General features: G+C 41.3%; 1 protein-coding gene across 2 annotated transcripts in view; it reads left to right on the plus strand.

The window, feature by feature from the left end:
* The window catches only part of LOC126470545 (myotubularin-related protein 2), a 190,249-nt gene that overhangs the window by 153,454 nt on the left and 22,807 nt on the right, over positions 1 to 13,988 (plus strand). For both annotated transcript variants that reach the window (XM_050098477.1, XM_050098478.1), the window contains one exon: positions 3,425 to 3,629. In XM_050098477.1, coding sequence (XP_049954434.1) covers positions 3,425 to 3,629 — 205 coding nt within the window. The remainder of the gene's footprint in view (positions 1 to 3,424; positions 3,630 to 13,988) is intronic.

The following is a 13,988-nucleotide window of genomic DNA, read 5'->3' on the forward strand; positions in this document are numbered from 1 at the left end:
GTGAATGCTAGCAAGTTCTCTTCCTTTTGTGTGTGCTGACCAACAGCTCAATGCTTCTGCTTTTTGGTGAGAGGTATCCTTTAATCCTAAAGTATTTACATTCTACAAGAACTTTCCTATAACAGAAATACTCGTTTAATCACATGAGTATGGCAAAAAACTACTACCAGGAAGGAGAAGCTGATTGTAAATTACTCTTATGAATATTCGAGTGAATTATTCTGTTTGTCTTACTATTGCAATTTTTACTAAGCATTTCGCATTTAGGTTCAGTAGGAAGTGATTTGAATTCGGCAGTTCTTTATAATTCATGCTTGCAAAAAATCATATGACAGTGTTTTCAGAGCATGTACTCGTATGTGTGTGCTCTACCTGCTCTGCAGCTGATTGTAACTGTTGTAATGGTAGAGTTCACAGTAATTTCTTTAGACCAGATGTGATTTAATGAACTACACTTCCTTTGTATTTCCATAAATTTGCAAGTGATATCTTTATGTAAGTCAAAAACAATGTAAATTAATATAAAAAAGTCTTTCATTTTGAACATCTTTCTCATAAAATTTGTTTGCTATGGTGTATTGCTGATAATTTAGTGTGTGGTTTTGTAAATCTAACTTACTGAAGAAAAAACAATGGAGTTTTACAAAATCTCTATGTGCCAAAAATACGTTTAGTGTGCGACATGGGCTCCTCTTCTCTGACGTGTAGGCAGTTATGATAGGAGTAGGCTATGTAATGAACAACAGAATGACTGAAAGAAACGTGTCAACACTACTTTTCTGGTTAAGACATATTCTTGTTTTATATTTCTTTGTTTGTATTGTTTCTTCTTCATGCATCATCATTTGTTTCTTATTTGAGAAATTCTTCTCTGGAGACATCACACCAGAGCCTTCTATGTTGTTTTCTCCATGTATTATTTATATTTTGTCATTATTGCTTGTGGCTCATTTGATGTTGTGGTCAGGTTAAACAGTATTTTATTTGATACAAGGTCAATCGAAACTTCATAAAATTGACATCAGTATAGTATTAAAAGTAAGCAAAACATATTTTAACAGGAACCGTTCGGGACTAAATATTAAGAAATATTAAATTTTGTAATGCAATAAGTATTGAAATATGAAGTTGTGATCTTCAATTAAAAATTTCAATTTTATTCAGATTAATATATGGTATTGCAAACACAATCTGCAGAATTAAATTTTTCACTGACAGGGTGTGAGAAGTAATATTACTTTTGTAGGAGTCAGTAGCATAATCGTTGTGGGGGACAAACGGCAATAGTGTCAAATTAAAGTATTTATACAAGGGGCATTTCACATTGAGTTACACTTCTTTTTTCCATCCATCATGGAGTACCATTTGACTAATAATTACAGTTGCAACTGTGAGTGCTATGGTCTAACTGTAGGTAACAGAACATTCACTAGAAGTGTAATCCCTGCATTGCATCCTACAGCCATTTTTCCCCAACTGATGTAATTATGTGAGCAGGCAACATGGTATGTGGTCTTGAAAGACTGTGCTGGACAACATAGTTTCTATGGGGGGAGGGCATAAACATTTTGGATATTCACAGGTGATTCGTGGCTGTGTTTGTAGAGTGTGCACATCACAAAAAGGTTATCTGACAATATGACAATGCTTGCCCCATAGGAGTTGGAAAGATATGGCTGCCATCACTGAAATGGGGTTCCTGGTACTGCAATGCATATTGTCTCCTTCTGAATTGACCCCTTTAACTACTGTAGGCCCTTCATGAACAACTTTTTTATAGTCTGTCACACCCACCACAAGACAGCTGCTCACAGTTTCTGGAAGTCTGGGAAATGATGTCCAGATAGAGATTTTTTCATAGCCTTGAATTGGTGGTAACTGGCAGGAGCCAAGTCAGGAGAATACTGTGGGTGTGGCAGTACCTGAAATACCATTCCAGCAGTGGTAGCTATGGTTTTCAGGCTTGTATGGGGATAAGCAGGGTTGTTTTGCAAGAGCACTTTTCCATGATAGTGCATTCTCTTCACATGTCATTGATTGCTGTGTGTATCCACAGTGTTTACACTCTCATTCCACAAAAACCATGTCATCCGTTGCTGTCCTTGAAGATCAGATTCTTTGTTGTCCACTCAATTGATGACAGTAGTTGGGGAAAATAGGTTTTGCTGTGCATGGATTGCACTTCTAGTGATTGTCCTGCCACCTATGCTTAGACCAAAGTATTATACAGGGTGTTACAAAAAGGTACGGCCAAACTTTCAGGAAACATTCCTCACACACAAAGAAAGAAAATATGTTATGTGGACATGTGTCCGGAAACACTTACTTTCCATGTTAGAGCTCATTTTATTACTTCTCTTCAAATCACATTAATCATGGAATGGAAACACACAGCTACAGAACGTACCAGCGTGACTTCAAACACTTTGTTACAGGAAATGTTCAAAATGTCCTCCGTTAGCGAGGATACATGCATCCACCCTCCATCGCATGGAATCCCTGATGCAGCCCTGGAGAATGGCGTATTGTATCACAGCCGTCCACAATACGAGCACGAAGAGTCTCTACATTTGGTACCGGTTCAAATGGCTCTGAGCACTATGGGACTTAACATCTGTGGTCATCAGTCCCCTAGAACTTAGAACTACTTAAACCTAACTAACCTAAGGACATCACACACATCCGTGCCCGAGGCAGGATTCGAACCTGCGACCGTAGTAGTCGCGCGGCTCCGGACTGAGCGCCTAGAACCGCTAGACCACCGTGGCCGGCACATTTGGTACCGGGGTTGCATAGACAAGAGCTTTCAAATGCCCCCATAAATGAAAGTCAAGAGGGTTGTCCTTCAATTGGGCCAACTGGCAGTGAATCGAGGAAGTACAGTACATACTGACAAAACTAAAATGAGCTCTAACATGGAAATTAAGCGTTTCTGGAAACATGTCCACATAACATGTTTTCTTTATTTGTGTGTGAGGAATGTTTCCTGAAAGTTTGGCCGTACCTTTTTGTAACTCCCTGCATACTTGAAACCATAATTGAGAGTCAAATGGCGCACCATGACTGATGGGAAAAAGTAAAATGTAAATCAATAAGGAATGACCTTCATATAATAAAAAATTTACTTAAATTTCTCTTTATGACAAGTTAGATATTGGAATGGGAAAACATTCTATCTGATATAAGTTAAATAGAATGTAAACCAATGTAATCTTAGGTATTCTGTTGTGGAAGTTTTCAAGGGTTAGGTGCTGTTAACAATGAACTCTGCAATCTCTGGCATTCTAATGTGTGACCCCATTAACCTCCCAAACTTACACTTTTTTTTAATTTAAGGAAAACTGTTATGATAATTTTCACCCATTGAATTCCAGTACTGTAATATATGACCTACCAGCATTAAGCCATATATTTTTATTGACAGTGACCGTGAGCGAGTAGCAGAAGGTGTGAAGCAGAGAACTGTGTCACTGTGGTCATACACTAACTCAAACTTGAATGATTACAAGAATCCACTGTATTGGGCAGATAATCAACAGCAGACAGTAATTATACCTGTTGCTAGTATGCGGCACATCCAACTGTGGAAGGGTCATTATTGCCGCTGGAATCCTAGCATGCGGCCACAGGTGAGCCATAGCTATATGTGCATGTCTGAATCAGAAAGGTCAGTGCTGAATGCATAAGAAGAAGGTAACTGTTGTTATGCAGATATGATAAAAACTACTCACTTTTGATTAATTTATGAGACATGAGAAGAATGTTTTGGGTACTGTTTGACCCCTTCGCTGCTGTGGACATGTATGCATGTCCTGCTACACTGTCCCTCAGGTTCTGTGGGTGTGTACATGTGCACTGCTTGAGTTTTCCACAGTGCTATGGACATCTGCATGTGTCCTTAGCTGCCAACATCTCACTGTTGTGGATGAGTTACTTCCATATCTCGGTGAATAAAAAAGATGAAAGCATTTATCATATAATATATATGCCTCATTGCATCATTTCCAAAATGTCTCATTCCAATATCTTGAATTGTTTGAGATATAGTGATTATTATGACCACTATTCGCGATGCAGTATGACGTGACTGGGTGTGTTGGACGCGACTGTCCATCAGATATAAATCCCAGTAACTCGAGAGTTAAATGAGATATCTTTGTGCTCTTAAATTTAAATGACATTTTTTAATCTTATATACATTTCATACACTGCAATGTATGAGTGAAAAATCAACCATATGCAAAGTTTATGCAGTGTGTTTTTACCTCTGCAAACTCTTTGAAATGTCATACAATATTTTACTTAATTTGATGCACCACGGTAAGTATGACAGGTAATGAAAATAAATTCAGTTCTTTATCAAGTTAAAACACTGCACTGTAAGATGCTCAAAAAATCAGTGTTTTTCACCTAATATTTTCCAAAAAGGCAGATGATAAATATTTTGTATTGACTGGAAAGCCATCTCTTAGCACAGGCACCACCATTTGGCGAGCAATACAGCAATAAAAAAATACACCACCAGTGTGGAATTCAGATAGCACGTCAGTAGCAGCGAAAGGATTAAATAGTTGCTGATCTACTTTCTCAAATCATGCCATCTCTCGTAAAGTAGAAGTGAATTCAATGTTGTTTTATGGGGAAACTCTCGAAAGATGAGACTGTTGATAAAGTAATTTGTAACATAGCCTGAACATTACAGAATAATTGCTGCTGTGTGCAGTATGTAAGGTAAGATGGATCCTACTGAGCCGTATGTGAAACTGAGCTTAGTGAGCATCATCATACGGGGCAGCACAGGGAACAGTAAATTTTAAAGTAACGTAATCTGCACCAATTAACACAGGAAAAACATTTTTTATTGACAAAAGTCCATGTATACAGCATGCCATTTAAGTTTTCATTATAAAATGTCACAAACTGTCTCTTTACTTCTTTAAAATGACATCACAAAGGTGCGCCCTCTTCACAGTCTAACAGCTTGTTATGGAAACTCCAGAATGCTCAGTGTAACGTGTCTCGAGGAATAGCACTGATTTCATCTTCAATCTTCTATTTCCATTCATGGATAATTGGTGGATGTGTGTGGGATACATCGCTTTTAATATGTCCCCACAGGGGGAAACTGCATACACAAAGATTTAGGTATCACAGTAGCCTCAGAATATAACCATTACATGAAATGAAATGATGCACTTTCCAACCAATTCTCAAATGGCTTCCCTTGGTTGTTGAGCTGTGCTTGATGTGGCTCCGTCATCCTGAAACTATGTGTTTTCGATGTTGATATCGTGGAGTCTTGGTGTAAAGGATGTTTCAAGCATACCGACATACCGAGTGGATTTTAAGGTTGTTCCAATGCCATCTTCACAATAAAAAAAAAGTGAGGGCCAATGACACCATCACACGATAACGCACATCATACTGTAATCTTGGTGCTATTTAATGAATGCTCATAAACCTTTCAAGGATTTTCCAATGCCCAGTAACAGAAATTTTTTTTGTTAACATATGTGTTAATGTGGAAGTTGGCTTCATCAGATATCCATATGATGATAAAGAAATTGGCATCCTCATTGATTTTAGCCAACATGCTTTTCCTTAACTTCCTGCGTGACAAAGGGTCTCATAGATTTAATTGCTGCACAGTCTCTGACTTAAAGGGGTGGACCTTTAATTCCTGCAGTATTCCTCGTACACTTTATAGCCCAATCTCAAGTGTTACTTTTGTTTATTCACACGTCAAGTTCCGTAGGACTAAATTGAGGAACAAATCGCCAAGGTCATGGAACATGTCAGTATGTGAAATAACAACATAAATGTAGTAACAGATGAAAAAGATGTTTATGAATCCAAAAATGTCGACACATAAGTTTAAGTAAACACAATCAATAATACAACAACAATCAGCTTAATTTTTCAAAGAACTCCTCCACAGAATAGAAGGAGTGACCCATGAGTAAACTCTTTGGTTTCGATTTGAAAGTGCGTGTATTATTGCTAAGATTTTATCATTCAAGTGGTAGCTTATTGAAAATGGATGCAGCAGTATACTGCACACCTTTCTGGACAAGAGTTAAGTCCGATCCAAATGTAGATTTGATTTCTGCCGAGTATTAACTGAGTGAAAGCTGCTTATTCTTGGGAATAAGCTAATATTGTTAACAAGAAATGACAGTAAGGAATGTATATATTGAGACACCAGTTTCAAAATACCCAGACTCGTGAACATAGGTCGACAAGACGTTTGTGAACATACACCACTTATTACCCGGACAGCCTGTTTCTGAGCCAAAAATATCCTTTTAGAATGGGAAGAGTTGCTCCAAAATATAATACCATACAACATAAGCAAATGAAAATAAGCAAAGTACGTAGATTTTTGTGTCAAACAATCACACACTTCAGATACCATTTGAATAGTAAAAATGGAAGCACTGAGTCTTTGAACAAGGTACTGAATGTGGGCATTCGATGACAGTTTACTATCAATCTGTGCACATAGAAATTTGAACTGTTCTGTTTCACTAATCATGTGCCCATTCTGTGAAATTGAAATGTCAGTTTTGTTGAATCGTGTGTTAGAAACTGCAAAAACTGATTCTTACTGTGATTTAGCATTACTTTATTTTCTACAAGCCATCAACTTATGTCATGAACTGCATTATTTAAATCGAGCCAATGTTGCACAGAATATCCTTTACTACCAAGCTAATGTCATCAGCAAACAGCAGTATTTTAGAGTTACTCATAATACTAAAGGGCATATCATTTGTACAAATAAGGCACAGGAGTGGCCCCAACACTGATTCCTGGGATACCCCGCACTTGACTGTACCCCACTCAGACCCCACATCACAGCCATTCCCAACACTGTGAATAATGATCTATTGCTGTCTGTTAAAGTAAGAGGTAAACCAATTGAGAGCTACTTCCCATATTTTGTAATGGTCCAACTTCTGGAGCAATATTTTGTGATCAACACAACCAAACGCCTTAGTTAAATCAAAAAATATGCCTAGCGTTCGAAACCTTTTGTTTAACCCATTCAGCACCTCAGAGAGAAAAGAGAATATAGTATTTTCAGTTGTTAAACGACTTCTAAAGCCGTACTGTACATTTGATAGCAAATCGTGTGATATAAAATGATCACTTATCCTTACATACACAGCCTTTTAAATAACTTTAGCAAGCCCTAATGGCATCGAAATAGGTCTAAAATAGTCTAAATTATCTGTTTCTCCCTTATTATAAAGCTGCTTTACTACTGATTAAATTAAACATTAAGGAAACTGGCCATACCTAAAGTAAAACTTACAGATTGGCTAAATACAGGGCTAACATGTGCAGCACAGTACTTAAATATTCTGCTAGGCACTCCGTCGTAACCATGAGAGTCCTTAGTCATCAATGACTTAATTATTGACTCAATCTCCCCCTTGTCTGTATCACAGATGAGTATTTCAGACATCAATCTTGGAAAGTCATTTGCCAGGAAAGTTGTAGAAACTAAAATTTTATTTAATTCACCAGCACTGCTCACAAAATGACTGTTAAATACTGTACATATATGTGATTTATCAGTAACAGAAATATTTTTACTACGAACCGACTTTATTCCGCCGATCTTGTGCTGCTGACCACACACTTCCTTCACAACTGACCATATGGTTTTAATTTTATTCTGTGAATTAGCTATTCTATTTGCATATGACATACTCCTTGCCTTCCTAATAACATCTTTAAGCACCTTACAGTACTGTTTGTAATGGGCTACTGTAGCTTGATTGTGACTACTTCTAACATTTTGATGTAATTTCTGCTTTGTTTTACATGATATCCTTATCCCACGTGTCGGCCACCCAGGCTGCCTTTTACTGCTAGTACCCTGTTTAGAACATTCTAATGGAAAGCAACTCTCAAAGAGCACGAGAAATATGTTAATTTATCATCTGTGTTATCGGCACTATGAGCATCCTGCTACTCTTGTTCCTTAACAAAGTTTAAAAAACTTTCTATTGCTGTTGGATTAACTATCCTACAAAGTTTGAAATTATATGTGACGTTCGTTTGAGTACAAAAGCCTTCGAATGTTAAAATTTGTGCATCATGGTCTGAAAGGCCATTCACCACAGAATCCCCATCTAGTAATGAAGAATGAATAGAAATATTGCCTATGGCTGTGCTACTATTCCCCTGCACAATAGTTGGAAAAAACATAGTCTGCATCAGATCATATGAATTTAGGAGATCTATCAACATCCTTTTTCTTGCACCTTCATACACAAAATTTATATTGAAGTCACCACATATAACTAATTTCTGGTACTTCCTATCAAGTGAATCGAGAACTCCCTCCAGCTTGAGCAGAAATGCTCTGAAGTCAGAGTTAGGGGACCTATAAACAACAACAATTAGAAGCTTTCGCAACCCACAGTTGCTTCATCAGGAAAGAGGGAAGGAGAGGGAAAGATGAAAGGATGTGGGTTTTAAGGGAGAGGGTAAGGAGTCTTTCCAGTCCTGGGAGCGGAAAGATTTACCTTGGGGGGGGGGGGGGGGGGGGGGACAGGTACACACACACACACACATCCATCCGCCCATATACAGACGCAAACAGACACATGTAAAGGCAAAGAGTTTGGGCAGAGATGTCAGTCGAGGCGGAAGTACAGAGGCAAAGATGTTGTTGAATGATAGGTGAGGTATGAGCGGCGGCAACTAGAAATTAGCGGAGGTTGAGGCCTGGTGGGTAACGGGAAGAGAGGATGTATTGAAGGGCAAGTTCCCATCTCCGGAGTTCTGATAGGTTGGTGTTGGTGGGAAGTATCCAGATAACCCAGACGGCGTAACACTGTGCCAAGATGTGCTGGCCGTGCACCAAGGCATGTTTAGCCACAGGGTGATCCTCATTACCAACAAACACTGTCTGCCTGTGTCCATTCATACGAATGGACAGTTTGTTGCTGGTCATTCCCATATAGAAAGCTTCACAGTGTAGGCAGGTCAGTTGGTAAATCACGTGGGTGCTTTCACACGTGGCTCTGCCTTCGATCGTGTACACCTTCCGGGTTACAGGACTGGAATAGGTGGTGGTGGGAGGGTGCATAGGACAGGTTTTACACCGGGTGTGGTTACAAGGGTAGGAGCCAGAGGGTAGGGAAGGTGGTTTGGGGATTTCATAGGGATGAACCAGGAGGTTATGAAGGTTAGGTGGATGGCGGAAAGACACTCTTGGTAGAGTGGGGAGGATTCCATGAAGGATGGATCTCATTTCACGGCAGGATTTGAGGAAGTCATATCCCTGCTGGAGAGCCACATTCAGTCTGATTCAGTCCCGGAAAGTATCCTGTCACAAGTGGGGCACTTTTGGGGTTTTTGTGTGGGAGGTTCTGGGTATGAGGGGATGAGGAAGTGGCTCGGGTTATTTGCTTCTGTACCTGGTTGAGAGGGTAGTTGCGGGATGCGAAAGCTGTTTTCAGGTTGTTGGTGTAATGATTCAGGGATTCAGGACTGGATCAGATTAGTTTGCCACGAAGACCTAGGCCGTAGGGAAGGGACCACTTGATATGGAATGGGTGGCAGCTGTCATAATGGAGGTACTGTTGCTTGTTGGTGGGTTTGATGTGGACGGATGTGTGAAGCTGGTCATTGGACAGATGGAGGTCAATGTCAAGGAAAGTGGCATGGGATTTGGTGTAGGACCAGGTGAATCTGATGGAACCAAAGGAGTTGAGGTTGGAGAGGAAATTCTGTAGTTCTTCTTCACTGTGAGTCCAGATCACGAAGATGTCATCAATAAATCTGTACCAAACTTTGGGTTGGCTGGCCTGGGTAACCAAGAAGGCTTCCTCTAAGCGACCCATAAATAGGTTGGCGTACGAGGGGGCCATCCTGGTACCCATGGCTGTTCCCTTTAATTGTTGATATGTCTGGCCTTCGAAAGTGAAGGAGTTGTGAGTCAGGATGAAGCTGGCTAAGATAATGAGGAAAGAGGTTTTAGGTAGGGTGGCAGGTGATCGACATGAAAGGAAGTGCTCCATTGCAGCGAGGCCCTGGACGTGCGGAATATTTGTGTATAAGGAAGTGGCATCAATGGTTACAAGGATGGTTTCCGGGGGTAACAGATCGGGTAAGGATTCCGGGCATTCGAGAAAGTGGTTGGTGTCTTTGATGAAGAATGGAAGACTGCGTGTAATGGGTTGAAGGTGTTGATCTATGTAGGCAGAGGTATGTTCTGTGGGGGCTTGGTAACCAGCTACAATGGGGCAGCCGGGATGATTGGGTTTGTGAATTTTAGGAAGAAGGTAGGGGTGCGGGGTGTCGGTGGGGTCAGGAGGTTGATGGAGTCAGGTGAAAGGTTTTGTAGGGGGCCTAAGGTTCTGAGGATTCCTTGAAGCTCCGCCTGTACATCAGGAATGGGATTACCTTGGCAAACAGCTGAAAGCTGACGCAGTCCCTCAGCCACATACTCCCGACGATCAAGTACCGCGGTTGTGGAACTCTTGTCCGCTGGAAGAATGACCATGGATCGGTCAGCCTTCAGATCATGGATAGCCTGGGCTTCAGCAGTGGTGATGTTGGGAGTAGGATTAAGGTTTTTCAAGAAGGATTGAGAGGCAAGGCTGGAAGTGAGAAATTCCTGGAAGGTTTGGAGAGGGTGATTTTGAGGAAGAGGAGGTGGGTCCCTCTGTGATGGAGGACGGAACTGTTCCGGGCAGGGTTCAATTTCGATAGTGTCTTGGGGAGTTGGATCATTAGGAGTAGGATTCGGATTATTTTTCTTCATGGTAAAGTGATATTTCCAGCAGAGAGTACGAGTGTAGGACAGTAAATCTCTGACGAGGGCTGTTTGGTTGAATCTGGGAGTAGGGCTGAAGGTGAGGCCTTTGGATAGGCCAGAGGTTTTGGATTGGGAGAGAGGTTTGGAGGAAAGGGTAACTACTGAATTAGGGTGTTGTGGTTCCAGATTGTGTTGATTAGAATTTTGAGGTTTTGGGGCGAGTGGAGCTGGAAGTGGGAGATTGAGTAGATGGGAGAGACTGGGTCTGTGTGCAATGAGAGGAGGTTGAGGTTTGCTGGAAGGGTTGTGGAGGGTGAATGAGTTGATCTGTATCCTGGTAAAGGAAGCCTCTGAATTGTGAAATTATTGAAGTGTTGCTCCAATATACTAATAATTTCAGAGTCAACATCTGTGAGCAGTTCACTAACTTTATCTCTAATACCTCTTATATTTTGATGAAATATGGTAGTTCCTTCTCTACTTGGAAACATGATGTCCTCTAAAGGTGAGCTCTTAGTTAGAGGGATTTCCTTTCAGCAGGTATACCCATCAGCTGACTTCAGTCTAAAAACGGTGCAGCTCTAACACCAACTACTACAGGAATTTTTCCATGAGTGATACCACCACCACCACCACCACCACCACCACCACCACCTAATACACTGTTACATATAAGCTTTGTCAGCCTTCCCTTCCCATACCTATTGAGGTGCAGGCCCTGCATCATATTCCCCATCCCCATAGAGACTGTTCCCTGCTCCACCCACTACCACTACCACTACCTGATTCTTCTTCGTAAAATTCCTACATTACTCCCCTAAGCTGTCAGTCAGCTGAGCCAATGCTGCACGAGGCTTCACAATGCTGGTGACCTGGTACTCACTCCCCAACACTGCCTGCAATTGCTGGCCAACACCTCTACCATGCGAACTACCTAGCAGCAGAACCTTCTTCTTTCTGTTAGACTTTGCAACTGACCTAGGCCTCGTAACTGCTGAGGACTGCTGCATGTTCCCTACATCTACAGCTACAAGGGGCTTCTCTCCACTGAACTCTGATATTCGATCAAATGTATTGAATATACGCAAGTATAACTGTCTGAATACCTCCTCCTCCTAGCTGCCTTCTTGCCAACTACCAGTTCCCATTCCACACCACCCTTCACCCTCTTCAGCCTATCTAGTTCTTCCTTTGCACATTGTAACTGCACCTTAAGGGCATAGATCTTACTCTCCTGCTCCTCTGTCAACTTATTTCTACTACAGATTCTGCATTCCCAGGAGAGGATCTCACTATAATGCCCACTGTATTCCACCCAATGAAAATACTTTGAACAAATACCACACCGTAACCCACTACTCGCAAACCTCCGACAGAGCGCACACTTCTACATCTACATCTACATCTACATCTACATTGATACTCCGCAAGCCACCCAACGGTGTGTGGCGGAGGGCACTTTACGTGCCACTGTCATTACCTCCCTTTCCTGTTCCAGTCGCGTATGGTTTGCGGGAAGAATGACTGTCTGAAAGCCTCCGTGCGTGCTCTAATCTCTCTAATTTTACATTCGTGATCTCCTCGGGAGGTATAAGTAGGGGGAAGCAATACATTCGATACCTCGTCCAGAAACGCACCCTCTCGAAACCTGGCGAGCAAGCTACACCGTGACGCAGAGCGCCTCTCTTGCAGAGTCTGTCGCTTGAGTTTGTTAAACATCTCCGTAACTCTATCACGGTTACCAAATAACCCTGTGACAAAACGCGCCGCTCTTCTTTGGATCTTCCCTATCTCCTCCATCAACCCGATCTGGTACGGATCCAACACTGATGAGCAATACTCAAGTATAAGTCGAACGAGTGTTTTGTAAGCCACCTCCTTTGTTGATGGACTACATTTTCTAAGGACTCTCCCAATGAATCTCAACCTGGTACCCGCCTTACCAACAATTAATTTTATATGATCATTCCACTTCAAATCGTTCCATACACATACTCCCAGATATTTTACAGAAGTAACTGCTACCAGTGTTTGTTCCGCTATCATATAATCATACAATAAAGGATCCTTCTTTCTATGTATTCGCAGTACATTACATTTGTCTATGTTAAGGGTCAGTTGCCACTCCCTGCACCAAGTGCCTATCCGCTGCAGATATCCCTCCATTTCGCCACAATTTTCTAATGCTGCAACTTTTTGTATACTACAGCATCATCCGCGAAAAGCCGCATGGAACTTCCGACACTATCTACTAGATCATTTATATATATTGTGAAAAGCAATGGTCCCATAACACTCCCCTGTGGCACGCCAGAGGTTACTTTAACGTCTGTAGACGTCCCTCCATTGATAACAACATGCTGCGTTCTGTTTGCTAAAAGCTCTTCAATCCAGCCACACAGCTGGTCTGATATTCCGTAGGCTCTTACTTTATCAGGCGACAGTGCGGAACTGTATCGAACGCCTTCCGGAAGTCAAGAAAAATAGCATCTACCTGGGAGCCTGTATCTAATATTTTCTGGGTCTCATGAACAAATAAAGCGAGTTGGGTCTCAAACGATCGCTGTTTCCAGAATCCATGTTGATTCCTACATAGTAGATTCTGGGTTTCCAAAAACGACATGATACTCGAGCAAAAAACATGTTCTAAAATTCTACAACAGATCGACATCAGAGATATAGGTCTATAGTTTTGCGCATCTGCTCGACGACCCTTCTTGAAGACTGGGACTACCTGTGCTCTTTTCCAATCATTTGAAACCTTCGGTTCCTCTAGAGACTTGCGGTACACGGCTGTTAGAAGGGGGGCAAGTTCTTTCGCGTACTCTGTGTAGAATCGAATTGGTATCCCGTCAGGTCCAGTGGACTTTCCTCTGTTGAGTGATTCCAGCTGCTTTTCTATTCCTTGGACACTTATTTCGATGTCAGCCATTTTTTCGTTTGTGCGAGGATTTAGAGAAGGAACTGCAGTGCGGTCTTCTTCTGTGAAACAGCTTTGGAAAAAGGTGTTTAGTATTTCAGCTTTAGGCGTGTCATCCTCTGTTTCAATGCCTTCATCATCCTGGAGTGTCTGGATATGATGTTTCGAGCCACTTACTGATTTAACGTAAGACCAGAACTTCCTAGGATTTTCTGTCAAGTTGGTACATAGAATTTTACTTTCGAATTCACTGAACACTTCACGCATAGCCCTCCTTACGCTAACTTT

The sequence above is a fragment of the Schistocerca serialis genome, chromosome 3 (assembly GCF_023864345.2).
Source record: "Schistocerca serialis cubense isolate TAMUIC-IGC-003099 chromosome 3, iqSchSeri2.2, whole genome shotgun sequence".
Lineage (NCBI taxonomy): Eukaryota > Metazoa > Arthropoda > Insecta > Orthoptera > Acrididae > Schistocerca > Schistocerca serialis.